We start from the raw sequence: 18,965 nt of genomic DNA, 5'->3' as shown, positions 1-18,965 counted from the left end.
GTAGGTAACAAAGAAACATAAATCCTGTGGTGTCCCTCATAGGGAATAGCTAGTACATGACTAGGCTAGTCATAGCAAAAGATCAAAATAGCCCAATAGCTACACCCATATGATCACATAAGATGATGCTAAGTGAAATCAATTCCACGTTATGGAAACAAGTGTTTTGTCACTGCTGTAATTATTTGCAACATGCCGTGTGACACCGTACCTTTTGGTTTTTTTTTCCCGTTTGTTTTGTTTTGTTTCTCTTGTATTCCCTCCCTGTGTTTATACACCGCCCCCCCCCCCATCACTGTATCTCATCTGAATACCCTGGATACTGTTTATGTGGGTATTAGAACTAGGGAAGGGAAAGGGAATATCAAATTCAAGACACAAAGGATAAAAAGACAAACCATTCCAAAAGCAATACTTACAAAACCATTTGGTGTAAACAACTGTACAACTCATGGGTGGAGAGGGAAAGGGGGAGGGGAAAGGGGGAAATGAGGGAGGAGGTAACAAGTTGAACAAGAAATGTACTCACTGCCTTACATATGAATCTGTAACCCCTCTGTACTACGCTTTGACAGTAAAGAAAAAAATGCTCTTAAAAATAAATACAAATAAAAAATGTGGGTCAAAGAAATCATAGCAGAAATTAAATTTTTTTTTTCAGCTGAGTCAAAATGAAAGCACAATGTATCAAAAACAGAAGGCAGCTAAAGCAGTGCAGAGAGGGCAACTCATAGCTTTACATGTATTATTTTCTTTTAAAAATGGAAAAGCTCTCAGCCCATAATGCGATCTTCTTCAAGCTATCAAAAGGAAAGAAAGAAAAAAAGAACTCAAACTTCAAGTAATAAAGAGCAAAACAGCAGTGAACGAGGAAACAGAAAATGGATCCAAAGGGGGCTTTGTAAAAAGGTTTTAAACATTCATCAACCTTTAGGTACGTGAGTTACAAAAAAAAAAAGAAATATAAACTACCACTCTTAACAATGTCCGGAGGCAGGCATTGGTGGCTTACGTGTGTAACCCTTGCTACTCATGAGGCTGAGATTTGAGGACCGCGGTTCAAAGCCAGGCCAAGCGTGAGACCCATCTTCAATCAAACACCAAAAAACTGCAAATGTCACTATGGCTCCAAGTGTTGCAGCGCTAGCCTTGAGTATAAGAGCTCAGGGACAGTGCCCTGAGTTCAAATTAGAAGACAACTTAGGTTAGGGGGACATCTCCAAGGAACCCTGAGACTCAGGAAGGGGAAAACATCAACCCTTGCAGTGCATTTTACCTGTTCTAGAAGCAGAGGGCTACGTCCCCCTGCCCCGCCCCCTGTGACTCCGCCCCCGCCACGGAGCCACGCCCACCCGAATCCCCGCCCCCCGGCGGCAGGGCTCTTCTACGCACGCGCCAGCCCAGCATCAGGGCGAGCGAGGGGCGGGGCAGGCCGGCCGCGGGTGTGGCGAGCGCGCGGGCGGGGCGGGCGGCTGGCCGGCCTGTGAACGTGGTGAGGTGGCGTCGGGGCGCGGGGGCCGCTCCGCGGTGGCCCGCGATGAGGAGATCAGAACCGTCTACCTGGCCGCTCTGATCCGGCCTGAGCGCGGGCGGCGCAGGAGGATTCTCCATGGCGGAGTTCCGCGAGTCGGGCCGGCGGGCGTCGGCGGGCGGCCGGGAGGAGGACGACGACGAGGAGCGGGAGCCGCTGCTGCCGCGCATCGCCTGGGCCGGGCCGCGGAGAGGCGCGCCGGGGAGCGCCGTGCGGCTGCTGGAGGCCGCGGGAGACGAAGGCGTGGCTGTCCTCCGCGAGGCGGGCGACGGGGACTCGCCGGCCCCTCCCGGAGACGCGTCCCGCCGCCTGTCCCGGGACCTCGGGGCGTCGGGGAGCTCGACCGCCGACTGGGAGCGGAACCGCCTCGCGACCTCAGGTGCGACCGGCCGCCCGCCCCGCGCGCGTGCGCCTGCGCCTGCGCGTCCCGGCGGCGCGCTTGAACTCCGCGCCCGCCTGGCGGGAAAGGAGCCCCCCTTCCCCACCCCTCCCCGGACGGCCCCGTGGGGGACCCCCGACTCCGCCCGGGGCCCACGGGCGCCTTTCCAGCCGCTCTAGGCTGCTCCCCCTACGCCGGTGATTGTCACTGAACTCTGGTCTTAGTTTAGCTTGCCTGTCTCTCTCCCTCCCCCCCCCCCCATCCCTCATATGAGTCCAAACTTAATCAAACGCCGGTAGTTCGCTCAGGTTTGGACTTGAGTTCTGAACGAAGAACTCTGAAATGATACAGTTTTCCCACTAACAAATTTGTTAGGTGGATGACAGCAGGAAAAAACAACCCATACAGAACGAGCATCCATTGGCCACAGGGACAACGCTCTGAGCCCTTTAATACTAAACGTTATTGTGACGTTTGTCTCCGGGGACAGAGGCCGTTGCACCCTTTGCTGGTGACACTCTTGCGAAGTTTATTTCTTGAGTTGCTTCTGTATGCGGGTTTTTTTTTTTTTTAAAGAAACAAAACTCTCCCTCTAAAGTGGACCGATTGCCTTTGCAAGAGAAACTTACTGGAACGTCTTTGAAAGTTGGTGGAAAGTAGACATGCTAGTGGCAAGTTTGATAACAAGTGAGTTTTCGGCTTTGCGGAATGAAGTTAGGTTCATTTGGTGGAAACTGAGTAGACAGATTTCTGTGAGCCCCAGCTAGAGATGAGACGGGCTAGTTTGTAAAAAACAAAAAACAAAAAAAGCAAAAACACAAACCAAAACGTTGATGATCACTTACTTGTTGGTATTAGAATGGATTCAGAGATGTCATCCTTGGACTAGCTCATGTGATAAACATCTGTTAGCAAAGAGATGGTGTGGACAGCTGTTCTTGAAGTATTGCTACGTGTGATGGTTTAAGAAAAATAGCAGAAAAAGGTAGATTTTATTAGTTATCCTGAAGTGGTTGTTTTTCTCCTTTCCTTCCCCCCTCCCCACCGTAGGTTCTGATACTAGTATGCTGATGTCCCTTTATCAGTTTAAAGAATTGTGGACAGAATAGACCCTTGTAGTTCTAAGCAAACTTGTAGTCACAGTAAATATTCAAAAGCTGAGACCTTCCCCCTCTCCCTTAGTTTCCCCTTCCCCCCCCCAAGGGAGCAGTCTATAGAGAAGGTGTGTGTGTCTGTCTGCTCCCACTAGGTGAGCAAATGGCTGCCATTCACTACTACCCTTCAGAAAGCAAACCAAGTTGGAGCCAGGGCACCAATGGGCCAAGTTCACTAAACTGGCGATTCCAGCCTGTAGGTAACTAAGATGCATATGGCTGTCTTGCTGTTTTCTACCCCAAAGAGACTAGATTTTTTTTAAAAAAGAGTTAAAGTGCATTTGTTGTTTGAAAGTGAGATGATTTTATTTTTTTGGATAGGCAGTTAAAATGAGGATAGAGTATATATATGGTAGTTACAATGCAAATGGACTATTAGAGAGTTCTTACCTTTTTGATGATAATATGTATGTTAGCATTTATAATTTGCTAAGATTTTTTGTGTACATTAAAATTTTTTTCTCAACTGCAGGGCATGCTAGTTGCCATTGATCCTAATCTTTGTTGTAAGAATTGAAAATTAACAAAACTGTAATGAATGAATCTCACTGTAATGACTTCATAGAACTTAAGGGTAAGTGGTTTGCCCAGAGTCAAATACCCAGGAAGTGGTAAAGCCAGAACTAAGCCTTGTTCTTCTTTTTCCAGGTCCTGACCTTTTTCCGTTTTGTTATACATATTTGTTATAAAATGACTGTTAGGTCTTGGCTGTTCTGGAGGCTTTATTTTTAAAAGGATTTTAAAATCATTTTGAACTATAAAAACTGCTTAAAACATTTAAAATAACTACCTGAAAAGTTTACAAGTGAGTAAACGTTCAGTAGATTTTTTAAGTATAATTTTAAAAAATGTCCTTTTTGTCCTTTGTCATTAAGTTTCTGTGAAGTCACCTTTAATTCCAAGATATCATGGAGATTAGGTTAATAACATCATGTTTTGTTTATATAAACAGGAACTTTATGTGCTTTAGCCAGTGGAAGAATGTTCCCTGTATTTATTTTAGTGTAATTTCAATGTTACTAAGGTGTTACACAAAGGAGTTACTATTCCATAAGTCAGGTAGAGAGTACATTTCTTTCTTTGGTCAATGTTACTCTTTCCTTCACTTTCCCCATTTTCCCCTCCCATCCCTGCCTATAAGTTATATATGTAGGTCATTTTCCACAGTATTGAATAGCATGATTGTATTTGTTCACCCTTCCTCCTGTTATCCTTATTTTTAACAAGTCAGTTGGTAAATTCCAGAAAGAGCGTAAACCATAGCATTAGTTGTTAGGTCCACATCAAAGTTGAAAGGTTGAAGCTTTTCTTTCTCTAGTTATTTTCATCATTGAGTCAGATAGTAATGAGTCAGATGATAATAGCCAATGCTTAGGTAGCAGCTAGATGTCTGGGCATAGTTCTGTGCACATCACAAATATTCATAACTAACCTAATGAAGTGAGTACTGTTTTTCATTCTCATTTAAGAAAGCAAGGAGGATAAAGGGATTTCTCCAAGGTTCCAGTTAATAAACCCTTGAACAAATAGGAGTGCCAAACAGAGAAGAGTAGGAATTCACAAAGATCAACCGAAGTAGAAGAGAAAGTGTATTTCTAAGTCACAATCATGATAGATGTACAAACAAGATTAAACTATTTAAAAATAAGGAACAAAGGTGAACAGGAGAAATAATGAACTGAGTAAGATGGAGACTGGAATATTAGTAGAAAGTGTACATCAGATTTGATATGGACACCTACCTGTAATCCCAGTACTCAGAAGGCTGAGAGGCAGAGCCAGGCACTGTGATAGGTATGTGTTATCTCAGCACTCAGGAAGCTGAAAGGCTGAAGAATTGTGAGTTCCAGGCTAGCCTGAACAGTACTTAGCAAGAACCAAGCCAGCTTGGACAACATATTGAGATTTAATCTAAAAAAACCAAAACAGCAACAACAAAAGATTATTGAATAGCTAACACGAAAGAAAACAATTACTGTGTTCATGAAATTAAAACAAATTAATTATTTGAACCAAAATAGAACTAAGAAAAGATAACCTGTCATACATTCTTTTGGAGAAGTGACTGTGTGCTGAACATTAACTTTGTATTAAAAGTGATTTATTCCCTAGGGCTAGTGCTTATGACTTCCCTGAAGCATTTTTCAGTAGAGGATATTCTAATAGCTGATGTTAACAGTGTTGCTTAATGTAGGTTCAAGACCTTGCCAATCTGATTTAATTTAGAGGAAGGTTTAGAAGAATAGATAGATGTTCCTTACGTCTTGGGTAATCTACTATAACTGAGCTTCTGAATGTAAGCAATGAGGAGTTGGAGGTCATTCCCGAAAGAGTGCTTATAATACAGCTTTGTTTTCCATTTATTACAGAGACCCATCATCAAATAATTGAGTACCTGCTGGGTGCCAGTAGAAATTAAGACCTGGAGGAAGCAGTGGAAGGCAGCCTGTGGTTGCCAGCCCTATCTCCACATAGCTTAAAACAAACAGTTTTCATATCTAGGTAGAAAAGAGACATGTTAGAGGAGCACTGGGATTGAGGCTTGCCTCAGGTTTAAGGGCAAGAGATGCTCTGATAAATAACTAGTACTAAAAAAGGACTTCAAGTGTAGCTCATATGGGGCCTGAATTCAAATTTTCATTCCTCCTTTAAAAAGTAAACAGTTCCAGCAGACTGTTGTCTGTGTTCTCTGAAGGCAAAGCTGAGGCCAAAGACTTGTGGAGCTGTGCCCTAAATGTAGGGAGCTGGGGAGGTTTAGCAAAGTGGCCTGCAGACCACCTAATGGCTGACTAGCATCAACACCCCCTGAGTCAAGGATCAGTTCACTGCACTTGTCCACATAAACTTTTCTTCTAGAAAATATTCTGGTTAGTAGGTGAAATGCAGTTTTAATTCTTAAGGAGGAAGAGTTCATTTGTTTTTGTTTTTGTTTTTGCCAGTCCTGGGTCTTGGGCTCAGGGCCTGAGCACTGTCCCTGGCTTCCTTTTTGTTCAAGGCTAGCACTCTACCATTTGAGCCACAGCACCACTTCCGGGCTTTTCTGTGTATGTGGTGCTGAGGAATCGAACCCAGAGCTTCAAGCATGCAAGGCGAGCACTCTGCTGCTAAGCCACATTCCCAGCCCAGGAAGAGTTCATTTGATTTCTTTCTTTGAAATGAAAACTTGGTAAGCTACCATGAGTACTTGCACTCATCTAAATAGAAAAGGGTTACACAATGGCTCCTAACCTGTGCTTTCCAAAGAACTAGGAGTAACACAGAGAATAGTTTGTTCATTCTTTTCATTCCCTTTCCCCTTCCCCCCCCCCCCCCCCAGAATGCTGGTATGTAGCTTAGGCTGGCCTTGCACTTGAGATCTTCCTGCCTCTGCCTCCCAAGAGCTGGGATCACAGGCATGGCCCCCACTCCTGGCAGTTTACAAATGAATTCTAGGCACATGGGTTACATCGGAAACAAAACAAAGAACTCTGCCCTCCTGGAACTTAGATCATTTGGTTGTAGAATTGTAACTGTGAACGAATGAGTAAGAATTAGCCATGGGAAGGAAGCTTGAAATGTTAAGGAAAGATTCAGAGGGTGAGCTTGCCAGCTTGTGAAAAGTAGGGAACCTGAATATGCTGGAACTTGGCTAGAACACCATCATCTCTTGTTCAACGTGACCCAAAGGAAATGTACAGAGGTAAAATTGAGATTCTCCTTAGAAAATAATTTTGAGTATTTTCTGACACAGTCCAAACACTATAATTTATTCCTTAAAAGTGGGACCATAAGACTAATAGGAAAAAAAATATCCAAACCAGGCTAGAGTAGAGTAGCTTAGAAGTGCCGTGCTTGCTTAATCTGTGTAAGTCTCTGCATTTGACTCTCGGGACTGCAGAAACAAAATGTAGCTCACTGTATCCTCATCTGTTAAAAACCAGATGACAACAAGTCATCAGACCATCCATAGTACATCTTGTCCAAAGCAGTGTAATATCTGGGCTCCCCCCACCCCCAAGTTAAACTCATCACCCAAGTACATTCTCGTAAGCACAATGCAGAAATATAGTATGTAATTGTCAGTAAATGGGTCATCTAAGGAAAAACAGCCTACCCATTGCTTTGATTTTAGAATAGTTAACACGTAAGTCATTTTTCTTTTCTTTCTTGTGTGCCACTACTGGGGCTTGAACTACTCAGCCTCATCATCTGGTTCTTTTTTTTTTTTTCACTCAAGGTAGGCATTCTACCACTTATTTGTTTTTGTTGCCAGTCCTGGGGCGTGGACTCAGGGCCTGAGCACTGTCCCTTGGCTTCTTATTGCTCAAGGCTAGCACTCTACTTGAGCCATAGCACCACTTCTGGCTTTTATCTATATATGTGGTGCTAAGGAATTGAACCCAGGGATTCATGTATACGAGGCGAGCACTTTACCACTAAGCCATATTCCCAGCCCCGCATTCTACCACTTGAATCATACCTTCACTTCCTAGCCTTTTTTTTCTGACAGTAATGAGATAATTGGACCTGTTTTTTCTTTTCTTTTTTGGCCATTCCTGGGGCTTGGACTAGGCAAGCACTCTACCTCTAAGTCACACTGTCAGCCCTGAGCTCAGTATTTTTAGGTGCCTTTGTAGACTGATAAGTAAACTAGACCATCTTTAAGTAGAAGAATACCAATTTTCCTGTAGGGAGGATACTGTGTCACCACAGGGCTGAGGACATCCAATGTTATTTGACAGAAATGCTAAGGATGAGGATACTGTGTCACCACAGGGCTGAGGACATCCAGTGTTATTTGACAGAAATGCTAAGGATCATGGTCCCAAACCAGCCCGGGCAGTAAAGTTGGCAAGACTCTTATCTCTAATAAATTACTTAGAAAAAACTGGAATAGGCTGAGCGCTAGCCTTGAATAAAAGAAGCTCAGGGACAGCACCTGGAATTCAGCGGCCAGGCCTTGAATTCAAGCCCCACAGCTACCAGAAACAAAAATGAAAACAAAACAAAACAAAAACTTCAAATTTGTTCTGGTGAGCCTAGTGTTCATACAGCCCTATAATCCCAGGAGGATGGTAAGTTTGGGGCCAGCGTGGGCAATTAGTGAGACTGCCTGTAATCCCTGATTTGGCATAATCATTGGACTAGACCAATGACAATAGTTACTGATTCCTACATTTATATGCCCACTCTTCCAAGTCAACAGGAAGACGTTACATCCTTCTTGAGCGTTTTTGAGGGATAGATATGATTTTCACTGAGCATATCAATTGAAGTAATACTCTTCTAAGGTAAATATACCTTTTGGCTTTTTTTTTTCCAGCACCAACTTTCAAAACTAAGTATATAAGAGTTTTATTTCTAGCCAGCCACCGTTAACCTAGTTATTCAGGAATCTGAGATCCCAGGATCGAGGTTTGAAGCCAGCCATTGGACAGACAAATCCAAGAGACTTATTCCCAATGAGCCAGCAATATCCAGGAAGTGGAGGGGTGACAAGGGGTAGAGTACCACCTTCAAGTGAAAAAGCTAAACAAGAATGTGAGACCCTCAGTTCAAGCCCCAGCACCCCTTCCAAAAAATGTTTTATTTCAGTCTAAATTGATTATGTTTGGAATTTTCATAGTTATGCACCTTAAGTCTTGAAATACCTCCCAAATGCAAATGTAAATAGGTTTTGGTTGGCTTACCTACCTTTTTAATGCTTAATTATACTTCACTCAGCAAGTACTTATTGAGTGCTTATTTTGTTCCAGGAATTGTGTAAGTTCCAAGAAGACAGCAGTGAAAAAAATCCTTGACTGCGTATCCTTCACAAAATATCTAAATTACACAGTACTTTAGGAGATAAGGGCTAAGTAGAAAAATCAAATGGAGGCAAGCTAGTAGCAATTGGGTAAGATTGTTAGTGGTTATTAGGACTTGGACTTTTTCTTTGAGTGATGATATGGGAAAGCCTTGGGCTGTTTGTACAAAGGCATATGATTGTAAAGGATTGCCACAGCTTCCTTGTTGAGTTTAGAAAGAAAGGGGTGAAAGGGAGACCCATAAGGAGACCAGAGTCTCTAAGTACTTTTAGAGAGATCAGAGTTTAAGACCTGAATATTGGTTAAGGTAGAACCCACACTACCTGCTGGTGGTTTGGAAGGTTAATGCCTAGTGTGAAACCACTGGTGATTCTTAGATTTGGAATTTAAGCAACTGTAAGATTTTGAAGTTCCAGCAGCAGGGCTAAGGCCTTCAGGTGGGTGGGTGGTAAGGATGAGGAATTGGGCTTAGGGCAGTAATGTTTGGGCATTTACTAACATCCAAATGCAGATGTTGAATGCAGTAGCTGGAGCTCAGGGTAGAATTGAGGCTTGAGAAAAAGTCTCAGTGAAATGAAGGAGGAGGAGGAGTATGAATTGGACCTGGGGCATTCCACAGTCAAGTAAAGGGTCAGTATTATGGTCCTAGCACTGATAGTCATTTTTTCTTACTGTTTTTCAAAGTGAAATAGATAGCTCATCTGCCGAGAGAATAAGAGAGGAAATGTGGAGAATTTGGAGAGAGAAAGTGGTTTATGTTTGTTTCCCTGTGGAGTTCAGCTGCCCCAACAAAGGCATAGAATGGATGGTTGGTTTAGCCAGATTGGGTTTTCCCAAGTGACTCTGGTGAGCAGGGGGATGTCACCATGATAGGCTGGTTCATTGGGAATAAGTCCCTTGGATTTGTTTGTCCAATGGCTGGCTTCAAACCTCGATCCTGGGATCTCAGCTTACTTAATAACTAGGGTAACAGATGTGAGCCACTGGTGGTCGTCAAGAAGGGATGACATGAAAATGTGAAGCTCAGGGCACCGTGGTCTATCAGCACCTGATAGGTGCTTGTGGGATGAAGAGGCTTGGGTCTTGAGTACCAGAGGTGTTCCTCTGGTCATAGGAGGTGCTTTACATTGCAAATCTGGACAGTCTATAGGTACTAGTAGTCAGAGGCAAGACTGGAGTTAGAGCTGAAGTAGAATGGAAGTCATTATTTGGGACTTGAAAAGTAGGATTGGGTTCAGTCAAGAAAATCAAAGCATTCCATACAATGCTTGATTACCTTTTCTCATACATTAGTGCTCTAAAGCCACTAATCTAATCCAGACATACTTGTCCTTATTATGTATCATGAGCTGGTCTTAATGCAGTTACTTCTGCTATTTCAGAGATGAATTCATTCTTGGATGATCCAGAATTTGCTGATATTGTACTGAGAGCAGAGCAAGCAATCGAAATTGGAGTTTTTCCACAAAGAATCACTCAAGGGTCAAGTGGAAGTTACTTTGTGAAGGATCCTAAGAGGGTGAGAATTTCCTACACCTACTATACATTGCAAAATTTTGGAAAACACCATTATAAATGTGAAATCATTCTGAATGGCCCACGATATCTTCCTATTAAATCTACACTTTCTCTTCCAAAATAAAGAGCAGGAGGTTTTTTGTTTTGTTTTTCTTTTTTTCTAAAGCATGCTACATTAGAGAAATAGAGCCGACCATTTTAATTTGTACTTTTGCTGTTCTGATATAATTATACTTGGTTTTAAACACTTAGGTAATACCTATGTTTACTTCTATACTTATTAAGCATAAATGCAAAATCCTCACCACATAGGAGCCCGCATAGGAGCCTGCTGCCGTATTAGCCAGGCACAGTGGAAATTTGATGAACATTAAAAGGCCTAATGTCATTTCCAAATGCTTAATGTTTTTTCAAAGGTATATTTTTTTCCTAGGAATATTCTCCCTGCCATTATACCAAGGGTAGGAGGCTGGGCAGCCTGAAGTGTGAAGACATTAGAATGTAACAAAAGAATAAAGGAAAATAAAATTCTGGACAAGAAGAGAGAAGCTGATAAGGCTCTTTCTTCCTTAGCCTAGAAGTTTTCAAATCTTGATGCTTTCTTTTCTAAAAGTGTTTTTTCACCAAGTTTTTTGGGGCAAAGATTCAAAGTTTATTTTAAAAGTGATTTGGAAGCCTAGTACTTGTTTGAAGTGTATATATTTGCAGATGTCTGCGTGCAAGGTATGTGCCTATAGTCCCAGCTACTCAGCAGGCTGAGACTGGAAGATCACCTGAGCTCACAAGTTGGGGATCCACCGGGGCAACATAGTGAGCCACCCTCTCAACAAAAACGAAGGGAGGGAGGGCCAGTGAAATGCTTTATTTTGAACACAATAATCTAAAACCTAACTAAGACTTAACTTTGGTGTAAGTTAAAAGGTAGCTGGGCGCCTTTGGCTTATTCCTGTAATCCTAGCTACTCAGGAGGCAGATCTGAGGATCCATGGTTCATAGCCAGGCCAGGCAGAAAAGTCTGTGAGACTCTTATATCCATTTAACCACCAGAAAACCAGAAGTGGCACTTTGTCTTAACTGGTAGAGCGCTAGCCTTGAGCTGAAGAGCTCAGGGACAGAACCCAGTCCCAGAGTTGAAGCCCCAGAACTGGTATTACAACAACAACAAAAAAAGGATCTTTGATTTTTTATTCCTACTTGATAGTTATGAGACTGTGTTTTGTGGCTTATTGTCCACACATACATAAGAGCCTAATAAGATCTCTACTCTTCTTTAAGATTTTTTAACTTTCATTATCTTTAAATAGTTGTACAAAGGTGTTGGTTTCAGTTGAACTTGTCAATGTGTATATAATGCATCTTGATTTCTTTTTAAATTTTGGAGTTACTATTTAAAAAATTACTTTATAAATATAATGCAGCTTGATCTATGTCACCCTGTTTAAGACTTTTATTAGCACAAATTAGTTGTGCAAGGGAGGTTTTATATGTTTCACTTTTTACCTGCCTTCTCCATACTGACACTTGAACTCAGGTTCTCACTTGGATTTTTTTGCTCGCAGCTGGCACTCTACCATTTGAGCCATGGCTTTTGCTGATTAGTTAGAAATAAGAATCTCTACTGTGTTAACCCAGGCTGGCCCTGAATTGAGATCTGATTCTCAGATCTCAACCTCCTGATGTTCTGTTTCTGCACATGCATATGAACTACTAAAACCACACTCACACTCACACTCCCAACTGACACCCATCCTCAGCAGAGCCTGTTTTACTTTCCTGTCATTCATTAAGACTTCCACTCTTCTCTATAGAAAATTATTGGTGTGTTTAAGCCCAAATCAGAAGAACCTTATGGTCAACTGAATCCAAAATGGACCAAATATGTTCATAAGATCTGCTGCCCTTGCTGCTTCGGCAGAGGCTGCCTGCTTCCTAACCAGGGATACCTTTCTGAAGCTGGTGCCTCCCTGGTGGATGAGAAGCTTCACCTGGGCATTGTCCCTAAAACAAAGGTAAAGCACCTCTGACCTATAGCCGCTACTCTATGAGTACTTGAATAACACCGACTTTGTTAGAGCTTGAAGTTGTCTTTTTGGTTACCCAACTTGTCATGATAAACTAGTTCCTTGTTCCTGTCTCCTATGCTTGTGATGTTATATGTGGCTAACTAAAAGAGGGGCAAGGACTAGTATTTAGACATCAGAAAAGTAGCGAGGCAGGGTGATGCACACCTGTAACCATCCCAACAGAAGGTGGAGGTGGGAGGATCAGGAATTTGAGACAAGTCTAGACTACATAGCAAGACCCTGTCAAAAACAAATAAAATTAAGAAAGAATAAAAAATAGCAGGGGCTAGGAAAGTGGCTCCAGGGCTGGGAATGTAGCCGTGTAAGTACTTGCCTAGTATGAATGAAGCCCTGGGTTTGGTTCCTCAGCACCACATAAACAAAGCCAGAAGTGATGCTGTGTCTCAAGTGGTAGAGTGCTAGCCTTGAGCAAAAAGAAGCCAGGGACAGTGCTCAGGCCCTGAGTCCCAAGCCACGGACTGGCAAAAAAAAAAAAAAAAACCACCAAAACCCAAAAAACAGCAGAGAAGGATTTGGGATCTCTGTGTAGAGATAATGTGCCTACAGTAGTGCTATTGTTTTCCTGTATATATTTTTACCTGAAGCCTTCCTCAAAAGGTTCAGTCTGAATTCTACATGGCAAGGCTCTTATTTGTTTTGTTGTTCACTATTGAAAAATTTTAGGCTGCTTTTATACCTCCTTCAAAAAGAAATAAGAGCTTTATGAAATCCCCTCACCTTTCTCTTTTAAATTCTCTGGGACCTTTACCAGAGGGTTAATAAGCTTTGCTCATTTATAACATGAGCAGAATTTGGTGGTATGTGTGAATGGAAGTACTATATATAATGCAAGCTGTAATCACTTTTTTCTAAACTGTTTCTAGGTGGTCTGGCTTGTCAGTGAGACCTTTAACTACAGTGCAATTGACCGTGCAAAATCAAAAGGCAAAAAGTATGCCTTAGAGAAAGTGCCAAAAGTAGGTAGAAAGTTCCATCGGATAGGACTCCCTCCTAAGGTAAGTGACTTTGATAAGCTTCACTCAGAGGTAGCCAATGAGTCCTTAGTTCTGTGGAACAGGCCTTATATCATGCTGTTTGCTGTGAATAGGATGGAAAAGGGTTACCTTTTCGAAGTTGACGCCTCTCTGATCATCTTATAGGAAACAAACAGTTTCTGAGAGCGCTGTAAATTCAGGAAGCTCTCAGAGGTTACAAGAGGGATGCCTGGGCAAAGCTCAGTGGTACAGTGCTGGTCTAACATGTCCAGGTCCTTGGGTTCAATATTAGGCGCTGCAGGAAGGGGCAGGAAAAAGAAGGTGGGTGGAGGCTGAGTTTGTAGAAGTTGGCAAGATATCATTTGTTCTAAAGGGTTTATGAAATAATGACTAAAAGCCTTTCTAGAATCAAACCTAGGTTCCAGTTCCAGCCTCTTAGTTCTAAGACCTTGAGCAGTGCATGGCTGTGCAACCCACCACATGGTAGATCTTGTTTATTCTTACCACTTTCTAGTAAACCTGAAGGATGACTAGGAGCTACCTAAGCAAGGGTGGACAGGGCTAATGAATGGGAAAAACATGGCTTATGGTGGTGGTGTTGCTACAGAGGGTAACTATAGAAGAAAATTTGAGCCTGACTTTGTTTTTTTGTATTGTTTTTGTTTTTTTTAATTGTATTCCAAGAAGGCAGAAAGGTTTGCTATTCCTTGTTTTCTTGACACTGTTGGGAGGTTTGGGGACTATTGGTAGGGTTTGAACTCAGGGCTTTGTGCTTGCTCAGTAGACATTCTCCACTTGTCCACGTCCTCATCCCATTTTTCTTCAGGTTATTTTTCAGATCATCTTGAGGCCTTTTTTTCCCATAGCTGAGATTTTAGAAGTGCTACCACATCTGGCTTGCTTTGTTGAAATGAAATCACAATCTTTTTTTTTTCTTTTTGCCCCAGTTAGCCTCCATTCAATATCCTTACTTTCAGAGCATCTGAGATTACACTCATAAACCACTGTACCTGACCTAGGGAGGAAGTTTTAGAAAATTTTATAAGGCCTTTTTTTCCTTGGATGATGTGTTGAAATAATTGTGGCTGGAGGAAGTTATTCTGTATTTGTTAGTACTTAACTATAAATGCTTTAAGGGATAGTTATAGTTGTTAAAAATCTCATGGGAATAATAACATAAAATGTTAGCATATCCTAGCAAATATAAGGTTCTGAGTTTGAATCCCAGGACCACACACACACACAAAAAAAAATTAGGTCTTATAAGGAATAGATTTTCTTTTTGATAATTTGTTTGTTGCATTTGTGGAACACAGTAGATTACTTATTACCTATGTGTCATCTTCTCTTGAGATTCATATTTCATCCTTAATAACTTAATGTTAACTTGTAATTTTAATTGTAAAATGCCTTTAAAATGGACATATATTCAAGGAAAGGACTTTTCTTGAGGTCTCTATAAAAGTTATGATCAACTGATTAGTTCTTAAAAAAAAAACCTTATGATAATTTTTTTAAAATTTACCGTGTGTGTGTGTGTGTGTGTGTGTGTGTGTGTGTGTGTCGGGACTGGGGCTTGAATTCATGGCCTGGGTGCTGTCCCTTAGCTTTGTTGCTAAAGGTTGGCTCTTTACCACTTGAGCTACAGCTCCACTTCTCACTCTGTTTTTTAAAGAAAATTGATGCTGCAAAAGAAGCCTGAAATGTTGCTTCAGGAAGATAAAGTAACCAGGACAGCTATCCAATTTGGCCTTCACAATTCATTTCAACCAATATTTTTAGAAAGCAGCATTCTTGCTGAGTGTGTCACCTTGAGGTCACATGCTTCTCTTCTTTAATTATGCAAAAATACCACCATGCTCCTTCAGAATCTGGAGAGCACTTTGTATTTGCTGTGTGTTCTTGTGATTATTTTAAAATTAGTGTATAAAAATAGTTTTGTTGATAAGTGGGCTTACCTATATTAGTGTTAAGCTACTGTGTTGATAGAACATTTTATGTCAGTACTGCTGAGAAACTTTGCAACATTTTAACCCCTTTGTTCTTGTACTTTCTTTTCTAACTGTAGTTCTTAAAATTATAGATTGGTTCCTTTCAGTTATTTGTTGAAGGTTACAAGGAGGCTGAATATTGGCTTAGGAAATTTGAAGCTGATCCTTTGCCTGAGAATATTAGAAAACAATTTCAGTCACAATTTGAAAGATTAGTTATTTTGGATTACATCATCAGAAATACAGGTATTGAAGTTCTCTCATTTGTTCATCCGCTCTTGTTAGTTTTCAAACTGAATTTTTGTTATTGAAATCAAAGTCATACAATTTTGATACACACGTTTCCTTCCTCTTCCTGTCTTGGAAAACACCTGTGGTACTGATTCTCCAGGGGCTGAGGTAATCCTGTACTGGGAGCTTGTCTAGTTGCAGGCCCTGCCTAGGCCAGGAGATAAGTTCTATCCCCTGGGGGGGAAGAGGACCCTAGAAGCAGATACTGGAAATAAAATGTTGAAGCTAGGTACTGGTATCTCATGCCTGTAATCCTAGCTACTTTGGAGGCTGAGATCTGAGGGTCACAGTTCAAACCAGCCCTGGTAGAGATGTAAGACTCTCTTATCTCCAATCAACTAGCAAAAAGGCAGACATGAAGGCATAGTGATAGAGCTCCAGCCTTAAGCAAAAACCCAAGTGAAAATATGAGACCCTAAGTTCAAGCCTCACAATTGACACAAAAGAAAAAAGAAATGAAATGAAATGTTGAAACATGATTGGGTAAATTGTGTTTGATCCTTCTTTGGGCATCGTGTATCAGATAGTATGATTTATAATACATCAGACTTTCTGTTTGCTCTGTGCCATAAGTGAACAGTGATAAGACAGTCCAGAGCTTTTCATTGGACTCTCCAGACAGCATTGCACAGGAACTTGTAAAACCTGCATCTTCTCAGACCTGGGACCAGACTTACGTTCAAGAGCCTCCTCCTAGTTCCAGTGTACTCTAAAGCTTGAGAAGTTCTCAATTAAAGTTTCCTTACCATTTATATTAGCTTTGGAAAAAGCATCATCATTTTCTGGATTGACCTTTGTTAATTTGGTTAATGTTAGGTTAATATTAAAAATTAAAACTTAGGTTACTCTTATGGTTAGTGTATAGTTTGGAGTGCTCTGTGCTGACTTTGGGTGAGCCTGCTTGGCAATTGGCCTGGCAAGATAAGCAGTTGGCATTGATTTTGGTAACCTGCTCTCACAATTACACCCTTATAGGGAGTCAATGAGGATTAAATGAATTAACACATATGAAGCACTTATAATACATGACCAGAGAGAGCAATAAATGCTAGCTAAAATTTACACTTTTAAAATTTGTCATAAATCAAAACTAGTGTAACAAACCCAGATACAGAAAATAGTGACTCAAAAATAAGGAGGTGAGGCACTGATAGCTCACACCTGTAATCCTAGCTACTCAGGACACTGAGATCTGAGGATTCTGGCTCAAAAGCCAGCCCAGGCTGGAAAGTTCAATTAACCACCAAAACTATAAGTAGACCTTAAGTGGTGGTGCTCTCCAGCCTTTAGCAAAAAAAGCTCAGGGACAGTGCTCATCACCCTAGTTCAAGTCCCAGGACTGGCACCAAAAACAAAATAATAATAATAAAGGTGACTGGATCTTTCTTCTTGACAGTATACTATGATACCCAGACCTATTAATTCATATTTTTTTTGTCTTTTTTAAAAGACAGGGGAAATGACAACTGGTTAGTCAGATATGAAAAGGAGAAATGTGGAAAGGAAATGGACGGTCAGGTAAGGAAAGTTTCATTAACTAAGTGAAACTGAGTAGTGAATTTGTATAAAAGATCTCTGCAGGTGAAGTTTTTCTTCATCATGTCCTCCTCCATGTAGATGTGGGTCTCTCAGCCTTGTTGCTTCCCACAGTGTCCTTGCTGTTACCCGTTCACACAGCACTCTGCCTTCTATTTTACCGTCTCTGGCAGCTTTCTTCTTGGTTTGTATTAGGCAATTCTCCCAGAGTTTAGCAAACTGAGGAACTACCAACTTTATCTTGCTTTTATATGAAGAAGGCTTCTGGCATTTTGGGTGACATATTTGTATTTTATAAACGCAGTTCCTTCTGAATATTTTTTTTTTTTTTTTTTTTTTGGCCAGTCCTGGGCCTTGGACTCAGGGCCTGAGCACTGTCCCTGGCTTCTTCCCGCTCAAGGCTAGCACTCTGCCACGTGAGCCACAGCGCCGCTTCTGGCTGTTTTTTCTGTATATGTGGTGCTGGGGAATCGAACCTAGGGCCTCGTGTATCCGAGGCAGGCACTCTTGCCACTAGGCTATATCCCCAGCCCCAATTATTGTAGCATAAGAACTTTGTTTTTTTTTTTTTTTTTTTTTTTTTTTTTTTTTTTTTTTTGGCCAGTCCTGGGCCTTGGACTCAGGGCCCGAGCACCGTCCCTGGCTTCTTCCCGCTCAAGGCTAGCACTCTGCCACCTGAGCCACAGCGCCGCCTCTGGCCGTTTTCTGTATATGTGGTGCTGGGGAATCGAACCTAGGGCCTCGTGTATCCGAGGCAGGCACTCTTGCCACTAGGCTATATCCCCAGTCCCCCTTCTGAATATTTTTAGTATTAGGTAAACCAGGATTAACTTTAACACTTTTTAAAAAGTATTAATATTTTCAAGCTCTCTACAGAGGAGGAAAAATAAAACCATTACTGAGCAAAAGTCGATTTTCTTTTCTTTTTTTTTTTTTTTGGTCATGGGGCTTGAACTCAGGGCCTTTGTGCTGTCCCTGAGCTCTTTTGCTCAAAGCTCATGCTCTACCATTTTGAGCCACAGTGCCACTTCCAGTTTGGGGGTGGGTAATTGGGGATAAGAGTCTTAGAAACTTTCCTACTTGTGCTGGCTTTGAACTATGATCCTCAGGTCTCAGCCTCCTGAGTAGCTAGGATTACAGGCATGAGCCGCCAGCACTCAGCCATAATTCAAATTTTTCTTTGAAAAGAATTCATGAAGTTCTGTTTGTTAAGATAGCCTTTTCCCTTCCTGGGTAAAAACTTAAATTTTTATGGGCTTTGGAGAGAGAAGGTGTCCTTAAAACTCACTAATTATAAAAAATAATTTGTCCTTGAAGGTATTTATATACGTTCTTTTACCAACAGATATTTTTCTTCTCTTTAGGAAGCAAACTGGATTGATGATAAAGAACTGCTTATTAAAATAGCTGCAATTGATAATGGCCTTGCATTTCCTTTTAAACATCCTGATGAATGGAGGGCATGTGAGTATTTAGAACATTCTGTAATTCTGTAATTACCTCTATTCTCAATGGAAAGGAAACAAGTTACAGAGGAGAGTTAATTGAGCATCATCTATCATTCAATATTTCTCAGTGCTAGGCACATGGAAATAAAGAATAACTGTGTATTATTTGCTTAATTTTGAATGATTGTGTGTGGTTTGATTTTTGTTCTTTTATCAGCCTTGACCAATGCATTTGGTAACTTAGGGATTTGGGTCTTTGTTTGTTTTTTGATG

General features: G+C 41.5%; 1 protein-coding gene across 2 annotated transcripts in view; it reads left to right on the top strand.

Moving 5' to 3' along the window:
• Nucleotides 1-1,470: 1,470 nt before the first annotated feature.
• Pi4k2b (phosphatidylinositol 4-kinase type 2 beta) overlaps nucleotides 1,471-18,965 on the top strand; it is a 33,718-nt gene continuing 16,223 nt past the window's right edge. The window contains exons 1-7 of one of the 2 annotated variants that reach the window (XM_048364198.1): nucleotides 1,471-1,910; nucleotides 10,233-10,369; nucleotides 12,177-12,377; nucleotides 13,316-13,447; nucleotides 15,510-15,663; nucleotides 17,159-17,226; nucleotides 18,609-18,708. In XM_048364198.1, the coding sequence (XP_048220155.1) occupies nucleotides 1,610-1,910; nucleotides 10,233-10,369; nucleotides 12,177-12,377; nucleotides 13,316-13,447; nucleotides 15,510-15,663; nucleotides 17,159-17,226; nucleotides 18,609-18,708 (1,093 nt within the window). In that variant the 5' untranslated portion in view covers nucleotides 1,471-1,609. The remainder of the gene's footprint in view (nucleotides 1,911-10,232; nucleotides 10,370-12,176; nucleotides 12,378-13,315; nucleotides 13,448-15,509; nucleotides 15,664-17,158; nucleotides 17,227-18,608; nucleotides 18,709-18,965) is intronic. The other variant, XM_048364199.1, reaches the window with a different exon arrangement.

The sequence above is a fragment of the Perognathus longimembris genome, chromosome 16 (genome assembly GCF_023159225.1).
Source record: "Perognathus longimembris pacificus isolate PPM17 chromosome 16, ASM2315922v1, whole genome shotgun sequence".
Classification (NCBI taxonomy): Eukaryota; Metazoa; Chordata; class Mammalia; order Rodentia; family Heteromyidae; genus Perognathus; species Perognathus longimembris.
This window is presented reverse-complemented; position numbering and strand designations above follow the sequence as displayed.